A 23,044-nucleotide genomic window follows, 5' to 3' on the forward strand; every position below is an offset into this window, starting at 1 on the left:
AGCCCCAGACAGAGACGCGCGGTAATGCAATCACATCAAGATAAACGTGTTTACATGATACGCCGGAAGCCGCAGACAGAGACGTGCGGTAAAGCAATCACACCAAGAACAAACGTGTATATACAGTACCTTCCATCGAAAGGCAGCTGCGTTGTCATTGTTCAAGCGTGCTTCAGCGGCAGGAACATGTGCGAGCAGTGGAAATAGCCTCTGTGGGAGCGAAATAAGCTATACGAAGTAACCGTGGGCAACCAACGAATGCAGAACTTGTGAACGCACTCACGTGCGTGTACATCAACAGTGATGAGGGACGTGTGACCTTCGGAAATGTGCGCGTGAGCTTCCAGAGGCCTTCAGAAGCATGCGAGCTGTAATCACGCTCAACGCCTTTTTTGTTTTCAATATCATCTCTGAATAAAAATTAAATGCCTATTCCTCTTCAAACGCTGCATGTGGATGTTCACAAGTTACTCAACATATACATATATATATATATATATATATATATATATATGTATATATATATATATATATATATATATATATATATATATATATATATATATATATATATATATATATATATATATATATGTATATATGTATATATATGTATATATATATAATAGTGACTACTGTCATCAAGCTTACACAATATATTCACTTCCAGGTGGAAAGATGGCAGGGCTGTTAACCAGAAAGGGTGTTACGGTTCGCGGCGCTTCACTGGGGATGAAAATATCCAACAAAAAGTGTCTACAAATGTTCGCGTCCTGCGTGAAGTTCGTGGGAATCATGCGCACACCAGACTTAGCGCACAAGAAACAGTATGGTAGGAGCGGCACAGCCACAGGACCGCTGCTTGCGGTAAGTGCTTCTTGTCCTATATAATCCAAAATGAATCGGTGTACGTTTAGACTAAAGTTGCATCCAAATAGGCTGGAAATGTTCTCAGAATATTGAATATGCATGAAATGGTTTAACGTTATCCTCGCGAGATATCCTGATTAGCGTGCCAGCGTCTCGCGTACTTCCTGTGTCGTAAAATAACGGCTTGTTTGTGTGTTTGTTGCGCCACATTTCTGGGTTCCTGTGTCGTGACCAGCACTGGGAATTTTTTAGAGCGCCACTCAATTACGCGCCTTTTCGGTGGCGGTCGCGCCACGTAGCCATTTGTGTCAATCCCGGTGTAACCGAACGAAACAGAGTCAAGAGCCACGAGCCAAGAAAGAGTCACAAGCCAAATAAAAATTTTCAGAAGAGAAAGGAGACCCGCGAGCTCTGCGCAGCTCGCTCGTGGCGCTTCTTTTCTTCCCAGAAGTTATCTTCGGCTCGTGAGAAGGTCTTTGTAACTGTACATACATACATACATACATACATACATACATACATACATACATACATACATACATACATACATACATACATACATACATACATACATACATACATACATACATACATACATACATACATACATACATACATACATACATACATACATACACACACACACACACACACACACACACACACACACACACACACACACACACACACACACACACACACACACACACACACACACACACACACACACACACACACACACACACACACATACATACATACATACATACATACATACATACATACATACATACATACATACATACATACATACATACATACATACATACATACATACATACATACATACATACATACATACATACATACATACATACATACATACATACATACATACATCAGTTCAGTTCAGGCGTTCAGTCGTGTCCGACTCTTCGTGACCCTATCAACCATGTCACGCCACGCTTTCCGGTCTCTCACTATCTTCTTAACATCACATAGCTTCATCTGCAATGCCTCGAGAATGCCATCTAACCATCGCGTTCGCTGCCTACCCCTTCTCCGGCGACCCTCAACCTTTCCCAACATCAAATCTTTCTCCAGCGACTCCTCTCTTCTCATCAGATGACCAAAGTAGCTGAGCTTTAACTTTAGAATTTGACCCTCCAATGAGCAGTCAGGGTTTATGGTTGACAATATCGACTGATTTGATCTTCTGGCAGTCCAAGGAACTCTTAAGAGTCTTCGCCAGCACCACAATTCAAACGCGTCAATTCTTCGGCGGTCAGCCTTTTTCACAGTCCAACTCTCGCATCCATACATCACAACTGGAAAGACCATAGCACGGGTTATACGGATCTTGGTTGGCAGACTAATGTCTCTGCTCTTTACTAGGCGGTCAAGGCTAACCATTGCTCTCTTTCCCAGAAGCAGGCGTCTCCTAATTTCATGGCTGCAGTCTCCTTCCGAGGTAATCTTGGCGCCCAAGAACGGAAAATCTGTCACAGCTTCCACTTCTTATCCATTGATGCTCCAGGACTTGATAGGGCAAGACGCCATGATCTTCGTCTTTTTAATGTTCAGTTTAAGCCCAAACTTCTCACTCTCTTCTTGTACGCGCATCAGAAGTCTCTTGAGTTCCACTTCACTTTCTGCCATTAAAGTGGTATCATCCGCATATCTAAGGTTGTTGATACGTTTTCCAGCAATCTTCACTCCAGCTGAAGACTCGTCCAGACCGGCCTTCCTCATGATGCACTCTGCATATAGGTTAAATAGGCAGGGCGACAGTATGCAGCCTTGCCTCACCCCTTTCTCAATCGGAAACCAATCAGTAAGACCATGCCCAGTTCTGACTGTGGCCTCTTGCCCTTCATAAAGGTTCCTGAGGAGACAGATGAGGTGAATTGGAACTCCCATCTCTTGGAGAGCTTGCCACAATCTGCTGTGATCTACGCAGTCAAGCGCTTTCGCATAATCAATAAAGCAGAAGTAAATGGGTTTCTGGAACTCTTGCTTTTTCCATGATCCAGCGAACATACATACATACATACATACATACATACATACATACATACATACATACATACATACATACATACATACATACATACATACATACATACATACATACATACATACATACATACATACATACATACATACATACATACATACATACATACATACATACATACATACATACATACACACAGACATGCATGCATGCATACATACATACATACATACATACATACATACATACATACATACATACATACATACATACATACATACATACATACATACATACATACATACATACATACATACATACATACATGCATGCATGCGTGCATACATACATACATACATACATACATACATACATACATACATACATACATACATACATACATACATACATACATACATACATACATACATACATACATACATACATACATACATACATACATACATACATACATACATACATACATACATACATACATACATACATACATACATCATCTCAGATTCTTTGCCTCATATAGACCTTTGCATCGGGTGAGAAGGTTGTTGAAACGCCTCCTCTCTGGACTGTTGCAAACCAGTTCTGCTGCCGCCTCCACCGTGTTGACGTCAAGGCGCACACAACAGCCCAGCAAGCAATATGGTGGGGCCTAGGAGGCCCTCGTTGCAAAGGTCTATATCGCAAAAAAGCCTTCCTTGAACGCGATAAGTGCTTCACTCATGTGGTACTTGGCCAAATTTTTTCATCGCATCTTGGAGCGTATTAATCTTTCCATCACTCAAAAGAATGGACGACCAAACGCTCGCATCGCGTTCTCGCACGATGCGCAGTATGCCCAGTAGTCATTATTCAGTGTAGACTACTCTGAAGACTACTTTGGATGTGTAATTGTCATGATCCAACGTAGCCCATTCCAAGGGCTGTAATGAGGACGAAACCGTTTCATCGGCCCCTAGAAAGCACAACATAGCGCGGATGCCGCTCAAAGCTTGTGGTTCTGAAGTCGCTGCGGACACCAGCCATACGTGGAAGGATTCGGCGGTCGTGTTAGCATCCGCATTGCAGCGTCTTACTTATGCGACTCCGCATTCCTGGTAGCCGCGCTGCTCCCCTTGTATTTACATGGTAGTTGCCGGTTAAGACTGAAGAAATAGGGTTCCTTGAGAAATCGTACAAAACAAAAAGTGGCCGTGATTTAGCTTAGGTTAAACCTATTGTCATGGAAGTCCTTGTAGGGCGCTGCACCGTGGACAGTCAAGGGAAAGTTCGGCGATCAGTCGTAGAGCACGGCACAAGCTCACAGCACAGGTCAGCACAGGCGCGAGTGTCGGAGCGAATGTTGTCGTCGTTGTCTTTCCTGACTGTCAGGCGTTGAACATGGTTGTCGTCCTCTTTCTTCGGCATCAGGTGCTGAACATTTCAGAGCCGAATAATTATCTTACAACTTTCCCCGGGCGAAAAGGCGCCATCCTGGCGGCTTATGTCGATGTGATGATGGCAGGATCTTAGTAATGTTTCAGGTGGTTACTATGTACTATTTTATGGTTGCCGCGACGGTGGATGGCGTAAGGGGTTCTATGAGGCAGTTGACGGGGGATGTTTGCTTGACAATACGGTAGGGGCCCCGATACTTGCTTAGAAGTTTTTATGAAGGAAGGGACTGGAGGGAGGAACCCATAGCCAGACCAAAGAGTCTGTACGGTAAGCAGGAAGAAGTGCAGATTGATCTCGGGTGGTTTTCTGCTGCTGCTGGGCGTGAAAAGTGAAGGACCGGGCAAGCTGGCGGCATTCTTCAGCATAAGTTAAAGCTTGTGAAACAGTCGTGAATTCAGAAGAATCCGGTCGGTATGGGAGAATAGTGTTCATGGTAGAAGAGGGCTCACGGCCGTACAGGAGGAAGTATGACGAGAATCCGGTAGTTGCTTGAGTGGCAGAGTTATAAGCGAAGGTGACGAATGGAAGAACGCGGCCCAGTTGGAGTTCAATGCTGCTGAACCGAATATTGAGCGAAAGCAATAGCTGCGGGTCACCGAGCATTCTTCTAATTCTTCTTCTTCTTCTTCGTCCCCAGCCCACACATAAAGCCCCGCTGTAACCAAGCCGTATGTATGTGCCTTAGTGGCCTAGAAGGAAACGAAATGCAGAGTTCCTGGCAGGCTGATTCTAACATAAGCGTCCCATGTGAAACGAGAGACCCAAGTTGGCAGCTCCTGCCAGCCCACTTATAAAGCCCCTCTTCAACCAAGCCGTAGGAACGTGCCTTATTGGGCTCTAGGAGTAACGTGAATGCCAGGGTCCTGGCAGGCAGATTGACATAATTGTCCCATATGAAACGAGAGACCCAAGTTGGCAGCGCCTGTCAGCTTGGGGTCGTCTACGGGGGCCGTCTAAAGGTCAAGGGTCAATGGTCAATGGTGGTCACCGCCGGGTCACGCTGGCAGCTCAAACTGCGAGCAGTATTGCTTTCGCAGTAATATACATTGCCACTATGTCGCCCATTGTGCGGTTGAAACGCTCAACCATTACATTTGTTTGCGGATGGTACGCAGAGGTAGCGCGGTGAACGATTTTGCATTCTCGAAGGACAGCTTCGACAACTTCAGAAACTTCAGAAATGTCACTCAGCAATTCTTTGGGAGACCCGTGACGAAGGCAGGATTTACGCGCCTGAAGAGGTTGACGACATCCTCTATGTAACTTGTGAAATTTTCGCCTGTTTGTTGTGCCCGACTTTGCAAGCGTTGCTCGGCGCGAAGCTTGCGTATAGCGGGGTAGCCAGAAACATCGGTCAGGCTAGTCTTGAGAGTCGTTCAGGTAGAGATGTCAGTTTCATAGTAGCGGAACCATAGATTCGCAACGTCGCGCTCAATTATAAGATAACGTTTGTGAGCTTGACGGTTTCGTCCCACTTGTTGTAAGCACTTACGCGTTCATATGACGCCAACCAGTCTTCCAAATCGGTGTCATCAGTGCCGCTGAAAATGGCTGGGTCACGCTGCCGCGGTGCGCCGGAATAGATAACAGGCGATGGAGGGGGTGGGGTTGTCGGATGGTTGGCGGTTTCAGGCATCGCGGAAGTGGCAGGCAACGCTCGGCAGCGGAGCTTCAGGTTGAAGGGATGGTTGTGACCTCCACCACTAGTAATGGAAGTCCTAGTACAGGGCGCTGCATCGTGGACAGTCAAGGGAACTTTCGGCGATCAGTCGTGGAACACGGCACAGGCTCACAGCACAGGTCAGCACAGGCGTGAGCGTCGGAGCGAGCATTGTCGTCGTTGTCTTTCCTGACCGTGAGGCGTTGAACATGGCTGTCGTCCTTTTTCTTCAGCATAAGGAACGGAACATTTCAGAGCCAAATAATTGTCTTACACTTTTGTGAAGCGATAGCTCCGGCCGAGGAGAGCGCCGCGCCTCTATATACAGGGTGTTTCATCTAAGATTTTACCTATTTTTAAAAATAGGAAAATTAAGTTTTATTGTCGATTCTTCTTTTAGCTGTTGTATTAAGAGTAGAGAAAAATCAGGAGTACTAAAGCGTACTGATTAGCTTAATAATTAACTAAGATTAACTAATTAACTTTTTCTTTATACAAGCTAGAAGCTACTTTCAAATTGCAACAGTGAGCAACCGGTATGAGAATGCCAAATGGTATTTTAAACGACAAGAAACGTGCATTTCTTAAGGACTGCAGCACTGGCAATTCTGGCCACTTTCGACGCACGAAAACGAAACCTAGCAGACGAAGCGCGGAATTGTACGCGCCCACGACTGACGCAGTCGTGACGTCGCCGGGCGAATCAAGCCGTCTGTAGGCGCCTGCTGCCGCTCGTGAACTACTCGTCTGGCGCTGCGTTATCACATGCAGTGGTGCGATATCTGTGCATGCACTGCTTTTCTTTTTATTTCACCCTCTGGGAGCCAAAGCTTGTAGTCGAGAGGGAGGGCTGATTTGCCCATACCGTCAGCGCTACGCCCGCACCATGACAAGCTTCGTCCGCAATGCGTTGGTGATATCTCAAGATCCTACTAGACAATGACGCAGCTCCAGGCGCGTACTTCGCGGGCGGCAGCGGCCGCCTCCAGACTGCTGGTTTTTCTCGGTGACGTCACGGCTGCGTCACTCATGGGCGTGCATAAGCGCGCGCCTCGACTGCTAGGTTTCGTTTTCGTGCGTCGAAAGCGGCCAGAATTGCCAGCGCTGCAGTCATTAAGAAATGCGCGTTTCTTGTCGTTTAAAATACTATTTGGCATTCTCATACCGGTCGCTCACTGTTGCAATTTGAAAGCAGTTCCTAGCTGGTATAACTAAAAGTTAATTAGGTAATCTTAGTTAATTATTAAGCTAATTAGTAGCCTTTCAGGCTCCTGATTTTTCTCTACTCTTAATACAACAGCTAAAAGAAGAATCGACAATAAAACTTAACTTTCCTATTTTTAAAAAATAGGTAAAAGCTTAGATGAAACACCCTGTATACTCGAGATTGACGTCAGCGATCATGTGTCCCACGCAGCTAGTCATGAGTTAAGTTACTTCCCACATCAGTTTACCCTCGACTTTTTACCTTTGATCTTGACCTTGACCTTTAGTGGGAACATAGCTATCCAAAGTCGCTGAAGTTTAAGTTCCAACTGGACCTCGAAGCTGTTTGAAGGTCATCGGAAGCATACGGTGACCTTGGCTTTGCCTCGCGTAGTGGACCTCTCGCTTCAAAATCAGCAGACAGTTAAACTCTACCTATGGTTACGACGTGACCGCGTTAAGGGCGATCGTTTTTCTATCTGGTCTTCCCCTTTCAAACCTTGATTCGAATTCATGTATTTTTCTACCCACTTAGTCAGCAATTCCTTAATTATCATCTTTCTTACCTTACACGCACTGATGAGCATACAGTCGTAAGCTATCATGCTATGAAACATTCCCCGACGTAGATATACAGCCTTGTCTAAAGCGACATTGAAGAGAAATCTTAAATGAGGTTAGAAAAATTGGTTATAGTTGGTTTGTACCGCAAATTGTAGTGTCTCAAAGCGACTCAGGCTATGATAGACGCCTTAGTGGAAAGTCCGGAAATTTCGTCCACCTGGGGTTCTTTAACCTGCACTGAAATCGCCCAGTACGCGGGATCTTTGCTTTTTGTCTGCATCGGAAAACAGCCGCCATGGCCGGGATTCAATCCTGCTCCTAGGTTCAGTAGTCGCGCGCCCTAACCTCTGATCTACCAGAAGGAGGGGGGGGGGGGGAGATGATTAAGTTAGCATGCATGTTTGCAGACGCTGGGGCAGCTGTTGTATGCCAATGTCATACCAGCTCGCTGCCATGCATCCCAAAACACAGTTGTCATGACTATGCCAGCACACTGTGTTTGCTCGAATTTTCGCGGCGTGGGTGAAGAGGAATGCGGCCGCTCACGTTATTCGTGGTAGCAGGTGTGAAGTGGAATGCCCAGATTTCATCACCCGTAACAATAGAATCCAAAAAGATGTCCTTTTCATCTCCATAACGCTGAAGAAATTCGCGGGAGGAGTCACCGCGTTGCCGTTGATGGTCTTCTGTGAGCATTCGCGGAACTGACCTTGCGCACAACTTCCGATATTTCACCTTTGCTGTCCAAATTCTGTGAGTAGTGCCTCTAGAAACGTCAGAAACCGATATGCATGGTCCGTTGAGCGCGATACTTCGATCTTCCTGCACCATTTCTTCGCCCTTCGCGACGATCTCATCAGACATTGACGGTCTTCCGCTTCTTTCTTCGTCGCGAATTTCATTGCGACCAGCTGCGAGCTCCCTACATCACTCGCGAATGTTTTTAACATCCATGCACGACTCTCCATACACTTCCGTCAACTGGCTGAACCAGTTGACGGAAGTGTATGGAGAGAACGGAAGTTCAACCAATTGACTTCCGTCAATTGGTTGAACGCCTTTTGCGTTTAAACATCGAATCACTGACGAACTTCGCACCTGGTGGTAGCGATAAACAGGAGCTCCATTTCAAATAGCTGCCGTGCCAATACTGACAGTTCATTTCACGTTGAGGCATGGCTTGTTTGGAGGACAGGGAACAATGAACACAGCAGTATAGCGAGCCGCTACGCCAATACTTTCCCTGCGGCCGCAGCCCTTTGGCGGCATTAATTTTGGGATTAGCCTCGTATTATCTTTTGTCAGCGCTTATGCAGTCATGTGCACGCATGCACTTCGCCAACGTGTGACACACGATGCGAGCGCATATTATTCCCCAAGTATGAATATGCTTTCATATAAGCTGAAAATTACCAGTGAATACGACCAGCATAGAGCATCACCTCTTGTTTGGCTTGCTGAATACAGAAATTCCCAGATCCTCTCACCAACATGCAGATATACATGAGCCGCTGACACTCAAGGCGTGATTTTTCGTGTAAAATAAATGGACACTACTGAAGCATGCTCGTCAGGTTTACGCATGCATTCATTGCGGACAGTTATGGGCTGAAGGCGGCAGGTTATAGGTTAGGCGGAACGTAGTGTCTCGATTCCTTTCCGCTTACTAACAGGAAGCAATTCATCAGCATACAGATATTACTGACGAAAGCTCCAAGGGTAGATCATCTTATTTTTGTCTCAAGGTCACACCTATTTGAAGCAGAAATAATGACGTATTAAAAATAGCGACGAAAGCACCACCGATCACAAAGGTTGCCTACGATCATACGTTGTACTTACGGCTTAGTTAGTGAATTAGCACTCGATAATCGACACCACAGTTCAACGCTTCGCGAGTCCTGTTGGTGCAATTTTAACCCATGAAGGAGCGATGGTAAAAGCGGACACATTGAACACTACTGCCCCTTGCGTACCTTAGAACTCTCGAAGTTTCCGGGCGCACTCCCGCCAAAGCTCACGACGCATGCACCGAAAGCCGTACTCTCGTCGTCGTTACCGATGTACACGTCAGCGTACGATCAACTTTGTATTCCGCACTCTGTGGCTGCGTTCGATTTCGTCACGTAGCTTCTTTCGCACCCTCGCAATCTATTTCTATAGCGCACCTGTATTGTAACGAGACGCAGCCCCAGGCGATTCTGTGCGACATCGCAGGCGCCTTACCTTTCGGTAGGGAGTGAGGCTTAGTGAGGCGCAAAGACCACTGGAGGAACGCACAGCATACTCCATTGTTCACGGAGTCGGCGAACTATAGTTACGAATTGTCATTGATTTGCGGTTCTTTGAGAGTGACTCTTCTGATTGGCTAGATTGTAATGACGTCGTGGGGGTGACGACGTCACTGCAGTTGTTTTTTGCTAGAGTTTCTGGACATTCGTTTGCGACTTTCACAGCAACGCAGCCACCTTATCACGCAGTAAAACGTTTGTAGGGTTCCCGAGCAAGTTTACTTAGCTGTAGAGTCATGAGAAATATGAGCAAGAACAAACATTTTGCACAAAATTTCGAACATTCTCGGTATTTGTCTATGAAATTTCATGGCGACCCACAGATATTATGCATCCAGAGGAAACCACTCTAAAAAACTAAATAATCTGTTTTTGTCAAACAAAATTGTAGAGTAATGAATAAATGAATGCTAAAACTTTATTATAGCTCATATTGCTCATGACTGCACATGACAGCTCAGTGTTCCTTTATCCAAACCGTACGAATCTGCCTGTATGGTCTAGGGTGGCGCGCCTGTCCCGTAATCTAGGAGTCCTGGGGTGCAAATGCCATCTCACTGGAGCTGCCCGAGCCGGAAGTTCCTGCCAACTCGATTATGTCACGTGGTCTCAAGATGTCATACAGCCAGATGACCAATCAGTTGCCTGCCCTGTCACATGCTATCACCTTCCAGAAAACGCTTCGAGACGCATCCCATGATTTTTCGCTGCCAAATATGACAACGAAGCCGCGCCAATAAGCCGACGCCTGGTTTTCTAAAACGGGCCCTATGACGCAACCGCATTTGGCATAATAAATTTTAAAACGCTTCGTCAGACAAGGACGAGAGAAGATGACCGGACAAATGATTCCCGTCCGCTTCTTCTGTATTGTCTGTGTCCGCGAGCTTCCAAATTTATTTTGCTATACCAACTAGCACAGCGAACAAGTTCGTTAAACATCATTAAATGCGGCAGCCATGGTCTGACTGACTGACTTAAAAACTGTGTTCAGCAGGGATAAGGAAGAGGGATGTGTAGGTGGGGTCCCTAGTCCGGGACTCCAGCGGCTGCCACTGCTATCCACGCGCGTGTCACGAAGGCCCGTTAGGCCTCTAGTCCAGAGCTGGATAGGGCCGCCTCCCATCCCTGAATTGTTGGCACTGCATTTGTGTCATCAGGTGGATTGTGTGGGCAGGTCCACACCATGTAGTGCAGGCCTGCCTTCTCCCCACAATATTTACATTTGGGATTGGAGAACCCGGGGTGTATTGTGTTTAAACGGGTTGGTCTAATGTATGTACCTGTCTCTAGGCGTCGCCATCTAACTTCCTCCGCTTTGGTGAGGCCCTTGGCTGGGGGTGAATATTTTCTGCGAGAGAGTCTTCAGTGCTGTAACCTCTTCGCGTGCGTACGTCGCCAGAAGGCCGGCATATGGGGCTGTTGAGGATGGAGGGGTCGCGTCCCGGGGAAGGAGAGCTCGGGCAGCGGCATAGACGCACTCGTTCCCTTCCACGCCTTCATGTCCCGGTGTCCAGACGAAGCATTTGTCTTGTTCGTGGTGTCCATGATTTTGTAATATTCTGGCAACCTGGGGACATATTCGTCCTTTGATTTAGTTGCGGTAGGCAGCTATAGCATCTGTGATTATATACGCGCAGGTGGTATGCGTGGCAGCTAAAGCAATGACCCCCTCCTCCGCCGTTTCTATATTGTCATCGCAGACGGTGAGGGCATCAACCAGTTGCTGTCAGTGAATCACAAGCGCTACCGTGTACCCCACTTCTGACTGCTGCGTCTACGTAGAAAGATTCAGTGTCTGTCCTGTACTTTTCCTGGATATATTTGGCCCGCGCATTCCGCCGCCCTTAGTGGAACAGAGGATGCATATTGCGGGGTGGGGGATTGGCTATGAGCGAGTTTGACCACCCGGGCGGTATAGCCTGTTTTTGTACGAGACCTTGCGGCCTAGTCAGGTTAAGGTCTATAAGAACGGTTTGGCCCGTGCAGGTTGCTACTAGTCGATTAATCTGGGTGGCGCGTTGAGAGCAAGGAATTCTTCGGCTGTATTGTGCACCTCTAATTGCAAAAGGCGCTCTGTGGAAGTGCTTTGGGGCAAGAGCGCTTTTTTAACTGCGTTTCGTATATTGACGTCAATTTTCTTATAGCCTCCCGTGTTTAGGTGCAAATACGGTGTCGAATACACAATTCTGTTAAGGATGAATGCTTGAACCAGGCGCAGGGTGTCTTGTTCGAGCATACCCTTGTTGTTGGTAGTGCCCCTGGCTATCATACGCGAAACCTGCAGACGTGTTTTTGAGCCGAGGGAGGGCGTACCCATTTCTGCCCCTGTCGTTGATGTAAAGGCCTAGAGCCTTGATGGTGTCCTATGGTACTAAGTGTCCATTGAGGTTGACTTTAACAGTGGGTCTGCATTGGCGGGAGCTGTGTAGTGCTAGTAACTCCGACTTTTCAGGGGAGCAAGTAAGGCCGCAGTTAGCTGCGTAGGCTTGTACGATGTTTACGGCCTTTTGATGGCGGTTCTCGATTTCCGCGGTGGAATAGGCCGTGGTCGGCATAGACGGTACGACCGTGAAGGAAATCTTTTACATATGCATAGGGTCTTGCAACGCAATTGATATGGCTCATATTTTCCAAAATACAGTGGTGCTTTACGTTATCAAACGCCCCCTTGAGGTCGAGAGCGAGAATTGCCCTGAAGAAGGGGTTATTAGGAGGGTGGGGGGGGGGGGGGTTATGACTTCTTTAAGCTGGAGGAGTATATCTTGGGTGGATAGGCCGGGCTGGAATCCGAACATGGTGTTTGGGTCATCATCATCATCATGATCAGCCTGATTATACCCACTGCAGGGCGAAGGCCTCTCCCATATTTCTCCACTTAACCCGGTTCTGTGCAAGCTGCATCCTCTTGACCCGTGCGAACCTCTTAATCTCATCCGCCCACCTAACTTTCTGCCGCCCCCTGCTACACTTTCCTTCCTTTGGAATCCAGTTTGTTACCCTCAGCGACCATCGGTTATCCTCTCTTCACACTACATGTCTGCCCATGTCCATTTCTTCTTAATTTCTACTAGAATGTCGGTAACTTGAGTTATTTCTCTGACCCACTCTGCACGCTTTCTATCTCTTAATGTTACCCCTACCTTTTTTGTTCCATAGCCCTCTGGGTTGTCCTCAACTTAAGCAGAACTCTCTTGGTTAGCCTCCACGTTTCAGCCCCATAGGTGAGTACAGGCAAGATGCAACTGTTGTACCTCGATGTTTGGGTACAAGTCGTTTTCTTCAAGATATCGCATGAGCCTAATGTGTACCACCTTCTCCATGACTTTCCCTAAGCAGGAAGTGAGAGAGGGACCGTAGATTGTTAATATTTATGGGTTGGCCCGGTTTGAGGATGAAGTGCACCTCCACAGTCTTCCACTCGTCTGGCAGCCGGCCCGTGCGCCAACAGTTCTTAATGTAATTCGTTAGCTGCGTGAGGGCCGCGTCGTGGAGATTGGCGAGGAGTCTCACCGTGATCTTCTTTCCCAGGAGCTATGCCGATGCGCATGGCTAGGATGGCGATGTGCGCTCATCCGAAAATGGTGACGCCATTGATACTTTTTTCTTAAATTCTGTGGATTATAAAAGTGTTGTTTCCGGTGCAAATGACGTACTTGCTGTCGCGTGACACTAACCTATCAGTCCAGCTTGCCTTGCTACTTTCCTCCTTTTCGTCCTTTAATGAAAGTCAAATGGGAGGAATTATTTCAGAGCCCTCGACTCTACGGCACCTGTTCCTCTGTTCCTTCTTTCCTTCTGGCCTCTTCCCGGAAGGCGCTCCTGAAGTGTACTACAGAAGACGGGAGACCATTCGTGCGGCATATTTTTCCGGTTTTCTAAACCACATTTGTTTTTACTTCCAGCACCTTTAGCGGCATCCTCAACAGATCGGCCCTAGCTGCATAATCCCCGCGGAGAGGAAGCTCCGAAAAATGTTGCTAATCGAAGGCGTCCAGGTTAGTCTCGACGGGTGCGCAGCACGCTTCTTCAGTCTTCGCAGCTGCCCGCCATTCAGAAACGTGCTCTATAAGTGTAACTTAGAAATTTACGAATATCAGTACGCCGTCGATTCATCTGGATCGAAGGTTTCGTTACTAAATGGAACTGTGAGAAATCAGACGGGCAGTATACACAGTTAGCTCACCCACCAGTCGTATGCAACTATCTAAGTCGTTCAGATGCGGCGCAGTATTCAGACGACACATTACGAAGGCTGCCGCTAATTGCGCCTAATAAGCTGCCGCTAATTGCCATCATATCATGTAAATTCTTTAAAGAAATTGACTCTTGAGCTTGTTTTTGTGGAAGAGTCTCTCTCACTAGTCAGCTTTAGCTGCTCAGATTTCATTCGCACCAAGAACTGCAGTGACAGAATGTTAGTTCAGTATCTCTTTATGTCTCGTTTTGTAATAGCGCTATTTCTACCCGGCGAATGGGCTTCCTAGAAGTCTTGCTTTATGGCATTGTCCCAGTACGTGGCCCTCGAGCGAATCATATCAATCCACGCGACATCACGCGACAATATGGAATGATAATAACGCTGCTCCCAGAAGAAAACAAAAGAGATCAAGGGGTGCCTACGGTAGAAAACGCATCTCAAGCCGAACATGTCAACCATGGAGGAGCGAGACGATTTTACAGGGCCACGAGTTTTTTGCACGTCACAGAATATGCATATCAGGCAGGTCGGGAGTGCGCTCTATAGAATTATCAGGATTCATCGATCCCTCCATTACTTCGACACACGGACTGATGTAAGCCGTCAGCCATTTGCATCTCGCCGTCCGGAAGGGCGGTTCCCCTGAAAGCAAAGCGAAATTGTTCTTCAGCGATGCAAGGGAATAAAAAAAAAAAAAGAAGTTACTCAGCGAGTACAAGAAAAGCAATTCAGATAATGCTGCCAATGAATTCATAACTGAAATTCAGGTCTGACTAATATCTCCTGCACCGTTTTCAAGTGCATGTGCCGCTCGCACAGTCAGCGTCTGTAGATATTCAGCTTGGCGGGCAATAACAACTACCACATACACGCCCCTCTCGTTCGTTCGCATGTCTGACAGATAGGTCGGCCAGTGCAGGAGCAGCGCACTCGAAGTCCTATCAGCAGTGCTCAGTCCGCATTCTCGCTCCGAATGGGAGATTTGTAATACTTTGTATCGCTTTTTAACCTCCCACGCTGTATGAAGCATTCAAGATGGGTTTTAAACCACCAATTTCTAAAGGCGTAAAGTTTTATTCCTGATACACGGACATGTAGCAGCTAATGACCCACATTAATTAAAGCTTTCTGCTTTTCTCTAAAGTGCGGTGAAATCTAAATACGCTAGCGTTTTTCCTTGTGTTGTATTCCTTCGAAATGCACAATGTGCCCCTCATCACAATGTATACAGCTGTCGTTTTCTTGAGCACGACGAGTAGGAATAATTCAAGAATAGGTTTATGTATCGGTCGACTTTATTTCTTCTAGAATAAAAAAAAGGAGACGCGTTACAGTTGTTCGCCCTTTCCAGGTCAACAGTGCAGTTAGTCCCTCGGTGAGCAGTCGTTTAGGCCAAGCTGTAAACAGAAACCACTAAAGAGCCCCACTGACTTTTTCCGGACTACATAGCGTCAGTGGCGAGGACTAACTGATGCACGCAGGTTCGTCACAATTTACTCGTATTTATTTCAGATCATCGACATCCACGAATATGGCCTCTTTCACTCGTCACTGTTGTCCTTGTTCTTTCATCTTTGCGCATATTCTAAGTAATTGATTCCTGGTAAATAGGTATAGTTTTTCGTTGCAAGCGCAGGGTGCTTGTCCCGATGACTGTAAATTGCTAGCCCAGCTGAGAATCAGCAAAAATGCTGCTCGTGAAAATATTTCTATGAACGAGCTCACATTCTGCATTCCTTCTTTTCCTTTTTTTTTTTGTATCTATGGTTTACATTGTTTCGGTTTAGAAGTCATGACGACGTAAACTAGTCTGGTCATTTTCTCGTCAAGAGCTGAAATAAAGGTTTTTGTGGGAACGTAGACTCTTAACACTAAATATTGGACAAGGTACGAGATTATCGGTTTCTGTAAACAGAACCCTGTCTGCCGCATCTACCTTATCAGGAGAGTCAGTATTAGTTATTTCTATTGCGTTATGGAGAAGTCAGTATTTTTTTACATTCCCCTTGGATATCCGCATATTCTGTTGCAACTAAAAAGCAATTACAGCCACTCTTGCCATTGTATACAGCCTTGTATTAGCTTTTAATATAATTGTGTAATAGTGCCTTGAATAGATGCCATGATGATATACAGAAAAAAAAAGATAACATTTGCTGCCTGTAGAATACAGTGTAAGGGCTGAGGTGTAAATCGAGAAGAGGAGAGAATCCCTTTCTCTCTCACGTTCTCCGGCGCCGTGATTAATATCTTCAGCTTGTATTCAAGCAATAAAAATGTGTCTGAACACTCAAATGCTGTTTTCCATCTCATCACTGGTTTCTTGTCTCTCATTCGAAACGCTGCAACTGCCAAGCCCTAAGCAACCGGAACATATTCAAGAAACCCGTTCCGGCACACACCAAAAATTGTTAAACCTGTTGAGGTTTTCAGCCTGAATGAAACAATAGCATGCCATTGTTCTCCAGAGACCTCGACTTGTTTTCTAAAAGCTGCTGCACAGTTCGCGCTAGAGATAATGTGGACAACGCCAACATCAACAGACTTTACTAGGGACCCCGTTTCCGAAGCGCTAACTCTTCGCTGTCGACGAGAGGATGACTCACCGCATCTGGCCACCGGCGCCACTTCGCACAGGAGCAGCAGCAACAGCAGGAGGTGCACCAGTGTGTATGGCAGGTTCAGGCGCCGTTGCCTTCGCCAGCCGTCACCCAGGGTCGGAGACCGACCACTGGGGGCCGTCGTCAGGACATGCTCAGGGATGGCTGGGGTATCCAGATTTGGAACAAACGGGTGCGCCTGGCACTACCCACGCTGCGCGATCAACCGAGTCTGCTGTCTCCACACCGGGGGGCGCACTGGATGCTGCTGGAGACGGGAGGCCGCCGGCTGACCGGTCGGGAAAGCGGCCGTTGTGTGTGTGACCGAAGGTTGTGCGTGTGTAGGGAAAGAACGCCGCTTAGACCGACGCTCCTCCGAGCGTCGGTTCGCACCTTATCTACAGCCTCTGTTATCCCGCCGCTGCACTTCCGATAACCACAGCACTTTTCGAATGGCCCTTCCTCCTCTTCTCTCTCTGCATGAGGTTTATTTTCTCACTTCGTAGTTTTCCAGTGTTGGAACTCCCTTTTAAGTCGGTTCCTTTTGCGCGACAGGTGCTATCGGGTAGCACGTGTAAGAAGTTCGTGTCCCGATAGGCTTTGTAGGACAAGAACCATCTTAGGAACTCTGCTGTGTCATGCCGACTTAGTCATCTCGAACACGTTGAAAGCGTATAGTAGCAAGCCTGCCGCTTGAGTGAATATTCAGTTTAAATCAAGAGAGCTTTCTTGAGTGCTGATCGCATGACGCTGACTGGAAGCATCTGAAAGCTCGCTGGTTTTGAGAGGCTAGGATCAATGTCTCTCTAAAGTGCAGAGTAAGAAGACAGAGGGAAAGATGTCTAGATACGAGGAGGGGTTGGTTGCAGAATGAACTTGAAATGTTTGAACAGAAGGAGCCACGAGTGTCAGACTAATAGCAGGCTGAGTGTCCTTGATTCCACCCTATTCTCATCTACCTACACTTGATCCCAGACAGGCGAGGTTCGTCATCAAGCTAGTCAAGAATGCTTGGGATAGCAGCGTTTCAGCCAGGCCACGTGAGCGAGTTGTGTCTGCATGGAGCAGCGATTCATTGAGGTCACCTTTAAAATGACATAGGTGACTTAGAGAAGTCAACTAATGACGAAACACGAAACACGCTCTGTGTATTGCGACAAAAACCTCTGATTAAAGCCTCAGTTTATGGAGTCCAAAGCCATAAAAGAGCTCCCGGTCTCTAAGCAGCTGCAATAAGCGCTGTGTCAATAGCACCTTGGCAGAGTCTTGAGATGTAGTGTTTCGCAGACGAGTGAAAGACGGGCTTGAACAGCGAGGCAGACACAATGCGATAACGGAAGGGTCGTTGTACATGAATAGAAAAAGTGTACTCAGAAATATTTGCGGTAAGAGAACGTAAGGAAGAAAGGGGAATATCCAGTTACTTCATATTTAGCTTTGTTATAAGCGTACGCCGTAAACAGTAGGATGGCATCCCAGTTATGATCGGAAGCTCATACATCTACATTATGCTGATGAGAGTCTAATTGAGGCAAATTTAAGGTCACGGGTCTGTAGACACTACGGACTAGAATTACGGTATTCTGTGCCACAAAGCCGGAGAAAAAAGTTTGCTGTGGCTCAAGTTGGTTAAGCCCGGGGAATTGCGAATGCAATTGGTCCTGCTTATACATAGACCAACCAATTCAGCTAAACATTCAAGCTACGCCTAGTTGAGCCAAGCGTAGCCAGGCGGTTCTTCTTCTGTTTCTTCAGCATGGCGCCGCCGCTTGGCTGCAGCAGTCGTTCCAGCCTCGCCTTATACGCATCATCCGACATACCGTAAGGCTGCGCCCCGACTACTGCGATGAGCCGAGCCACAGCCCCATTTATCCCCCTAGCGTGAAGTCACAAACAGCGAGCGCCCTCTCTCGGCTGCGACACAGCGCCGTGTATGGACTCGCCGCCACCATCCGATGGCGCGCGCTGGGACCCCGTCTCTCAGTCTGGCGTGACGTCACACGGTCACGTGAAAATGGCGTGACGTCACCGCTGCGGCTCCTGCAAGGACTCGCCGCCACCATCCGATGGCGCGAGCTGGGGCTCCGTCTTTCGGTCTGGCGTGACGTCAGACGGTCACGTGAAAGGTCATGTATAGAGGCGCCACGATACGCCAAAGGCTCGAAGTGCAAGCAGTATTGCTTTCACAATAAAATTCTTCCCCAACGTTTGTAACGAACTATCCACAGAAGTCACTGGTGGTCATTCTGAGCTTGCCGCGGGAAGAACGCATGGTGAAGCAAAATATTAAACACTTCCGCGGCATTGGCAGAAATTGGCGCAGCCATTTCCACATCAGGTCAAGTAGCAAGTAGTCCACAGTCACGGTAACCCACGGTGGCCGTCAGACAACTTCAGGAAAGAACCAATCAAGTCAATTCTGATTTTCCGAATTGATGCTGATGCTGGAGGCTCGACCGGTTGAAGAAGTTCAGCCGGTGGCTTGTTGCATCGCTTTACGCCTTGCCAAGGGGGCACATCTTGCGACGAAGCGGTTTGTTGTCGTGTACATTCTGGCCTAATAAAAATGTTTTCGGACTCTCCAGAGAGTTCGGACAAAACATAAATTCCCTGATATGATGTCGTCATGCGTGTCATTTATACGACGCCGCGGAGAGAAGCTAGGAAAAGCAGCAAATGGGCACCATAAGTTCAATAGTTGTGTTGTTTTCTGTATGGAAAGCTACAGTACGCTAGGTTTTCAAGCCGTCGGCGTGGCGCCGTGGCACCGCGTGCCGTATGCCATAAGCTCAGCCGAAGCGCAGCTGGTGTGACGTCACCGCGGCGCGTCATGCCGTTGCCTAGCAACTGTCACGTGGTATAAACTGAGAGCTGGGCCAGGAATTCGTGCCACTATAGTTCGTGCCGTCGGAGTGGCACGGCGGCCGAATGCTGCGCGGCGCGTCGCGCCGTTCGATAATCACGTAATGCGAGGAGGTATATAACATACGGGTAGACAACAGAGGCGCTGGAAGTAGGAAAATAGAGCAGGAGGATGGCAGAGCAGCTAAGTTACACCGCCTAAATTAAGTCGTACGAAAACGGCGGTCTGAGGAGACAGAAGAACAGCGTGCCGGGCGATTGGGAAAACGGCGACGGCAAGACGCGGAAAAACGGACTTGTTCACTACCGGAAGACATGTCAAGTTCGGCAACATCTTGCTTTAATAAAGACAACGAGCGTGATACGGCATTCACCGAGGGTGCTGAACAGTCGTTTCAACTGGAATTGAGCAAGCAACAACCAGTCACTACAACGCAGTGTGGAAGTAGCCTGGACTTCGTACTACAGCGAAACACTGCAGATTCAAACCATGTAATTGAACGGGTGGAGACCAAATATCACTACTTTACTGATCATCGGAGCGTTTTCATTGGAATAAATAAAGTTTAAACCGTTGCCTAACCTGCGTACTCCACTATAAGCTGAACCTTAGTGTATCCTGGGGCCCGTACATTTCGCTGCACCACCAGGCTTAACCGTAGTTAAACCACATGTGGGCCTTATTAAACAACGGAGTAAAAGCAGGATTGTGCTATCGGTCTTACTGAAACTTGCATGTCCTAGCAGTGTCTAAGTCCAAGGTGTCAGGCAGACGTCTAGATCGCCTTCACCGACTGTCATGTTAGGAAAATTAAAATGAGACAAACAGTCAGCGTCAGGGTGGCGATGACCGCTCATTAAGACACAGAAAAATCGTATTCTTCGTGCCGCAATGCCCAACGAGCCTCAGGCTAGTTACAGGCGGAGTCCTCACGCTTCGATCTTCTTCTCCTTTACCTCGTACACAGCGCAACGCTGTGGAGCGTAATCAACGTATCATCATCAATAGATTGCACACATGACACTAATCGCTCTGATATTCTGGCACAAAGTGTAGAAAACCTTGCAATTATAATTGAAATTTATGGAAACCTATTGCGCCTATAAGCCCTGCAGGTTCCGAGATCAGCTGTGAATCCATTGAAATACTGTACAGTTAACGGTAATTTCAAGTGCTGAAAAACTGACGGGTGATCATTCGTCTTAATTTGGCGTGCGCTCAAATTACAGTTACGGTAGCTGCATGTTGTGGGGCTGCGCTTCTGCAGCTATGTAAAAAGTGCAGGTGAGTGAAAGGTTACGAATCTGGAAGGTGGATTTCAGCGGAGAGTACAGGTGGGTACGTATTTGCCTTGTAGCCTACCAGAGGGCACAAGCGTCGGTTGGAGCCGTTCAACGACATCTCATTAATTATTGAAGAATGCTGTTGTAGTAATGTGTTCTAGTAAAAGAGGCAGGAAAATGGTTCTGAGAATGTGAAGCATAGCATTCGTGTAACATTCTTCGCTAGAACCGTTATGTGGAGCCCGCATTCGGTTTATAGAGAATAACTTGGCACATATACCGAAGGATATATGCCATTCCCCTAATAATAAATATAATAAATTCCCACAAGCTAACTTTAGGTACGAAAGAAATCACCGGCCAATAAAGCTCGGCGTGGTTAAAAGCTACGAATCAACTTCGAACATCTGCTGCTTTTTAACGTGTGTTCCCGCCTCTATATCCTTTCTGCTTCAACCGAAATGTGGCCACCAGGGGGCTGAATGAACTCACGAATTCACGTTAGGCACCGCAATTTACAATTTTTCTAATTCTCTGGGATTTCCGGCAAATATATTCACTCCAATGGATGACAAATATCATGTAGAAGTACAGGAATTCTAAGACTGCTCATGAGCCCGATGATCCTTCATTGTGCTTCTTTATACTAAATTAAAAGGCATAATAGGGTAAACGTGAATGAACGCACAGATCCCGATAAAAGTATCAGATCGCTGACCAAAGTTTCGATAAGCGAACTTACGTCAACTGATTCAGGCGGTTGACCTGTCGCTAGTACGAGTTCGTACTGTCTGATATTAGATCCTTTTTTCTGGCAGAGAAATGTCACTTTCTGGTAAGGAAGACGTTTTCTTGATGTAGACGAAGGAATCAGACGGAATGGATCCATAATACACTGCTTGCAGTCCTCAGGCCACGACAGGTTGAAGCTGGTAGCCGCTCATGGTCCAACTATTAAGGACCACAGCTCTTGGCATGTCTAATGGTGGTGTGGTCGGTCTCATGCTATGGCCATTGTTCTAACCTACACCAGCTACACCACTGTAGCAAAGCTCCAATACCTCAAATGCTGTTTTTCTGCACTAGTGCAGGAGGATTTAGGTGACGTAGGCCCTACAGCGATGGAAAGCATAAACTGTAGGCAGCCCTGTCGGGGTGGCGTGGATCCTGCTTAAGGTGTATCCAGAAAGCGAAAATTTCGCATCTGCTTCAGCCCCATTCTGCGCCTCGCGTGACATTCCACATCCGACCTGCGAGTTCCGGGCCAGGTCGCCGGACCAGAATGAGGGGAAAATGACAGATCATTGTTTGCGTTCGTGGACCACATACTCTGGGCTGCCACCTTCGCGAGCCCTGCGGGCGAAGGCGTCGAGTGTGCCAATTCGGGTATAGCCTCCGCAAGATGGTGGACGAAGACGCACTTAACAAAGTGCACATTTAGCATCTTCTACACTATGAGCATGCCAGCGCTATTGCGCGCTCCATCTTCCACCTTCTCCTGCACGCATCCCCTTCGCTTTAATCAACTTTTCCGCACGCATCAGCCCTGGAGAAAGACAAAAGGTCCCGGAAGAATACAGAAAAATATGCTCAAATCATGCAACTTGCAAGCACAGCTATTTCACTTCACCAGTTGGAAATTTCCCATTGAGCCCATGTGCGCACAAAGAATGGTCCGACTGGGCCGAAATTCGCGTAGTTTACTTATTGTCACGATGCCTGTGGCACTAAAGTAAGCTGTACCCAAGGTGACAACTTTGATAAAAGGGCCATCCCTTGGCAACAAATCCACTGAAATAGATGCAGCCCCAAACTTTTCTACATATTAAGGTTCGATGTATACATAAGAGTTAAAACAGGCGATAAAAACGCTCTACAAAAGATAATGGCGACCAATCTGCTATACGGACAGCTTTTATTTATTGTTCCCAGATCCAGCCACCATTTTTAAACCTCCTCAGAGTGGTTTATACGACTATAGTCTCTTTTGATGCAGAGTTTCGCAACTGTGATGAAGATCTCCCCGATCAGCCG

At 47.1% G+C, this 23,044-nt stretch overlaps 1 protein-coding gene across 1 annotated transcript in view; it reads right to left on the reverse strand.

Moving 5' to 3' along the window:
• The window catches only part of LOC146199441 (sodium/potassium/calcium exchanger 5-like), a 56,054-nt gene that overhangs the window by 22,160 nt on the left and 10,850 nt on the right, over positions 1 to 23,044 (reverse strand). The window contains exon 2 of the mRNA XM_084592128.1: positions 16,871 to 17,063. Coding sequence (XP_084448254.1) covers positions 16,871 to 17,063 — 193 coding nt within the window. The remainder of the gene's footprint in view (positions 1 to 16,870; positions 17,064 to 23,044) is intronic.

Source organism: Amblyomma maculatum, chromosome 2 (assembly GCF_055883805.1).
Source record: "Amblyomma maculatum isolate TAMU_Amacu chromosome 2, ASM5588380v1, whole genome shotgun sequence".
NCBI lineage: Eukaryota > Metazoa > Arthropoda > Arachnida > Ixodida > Ixodidae > Amblyomma > Amblyomma maculatum.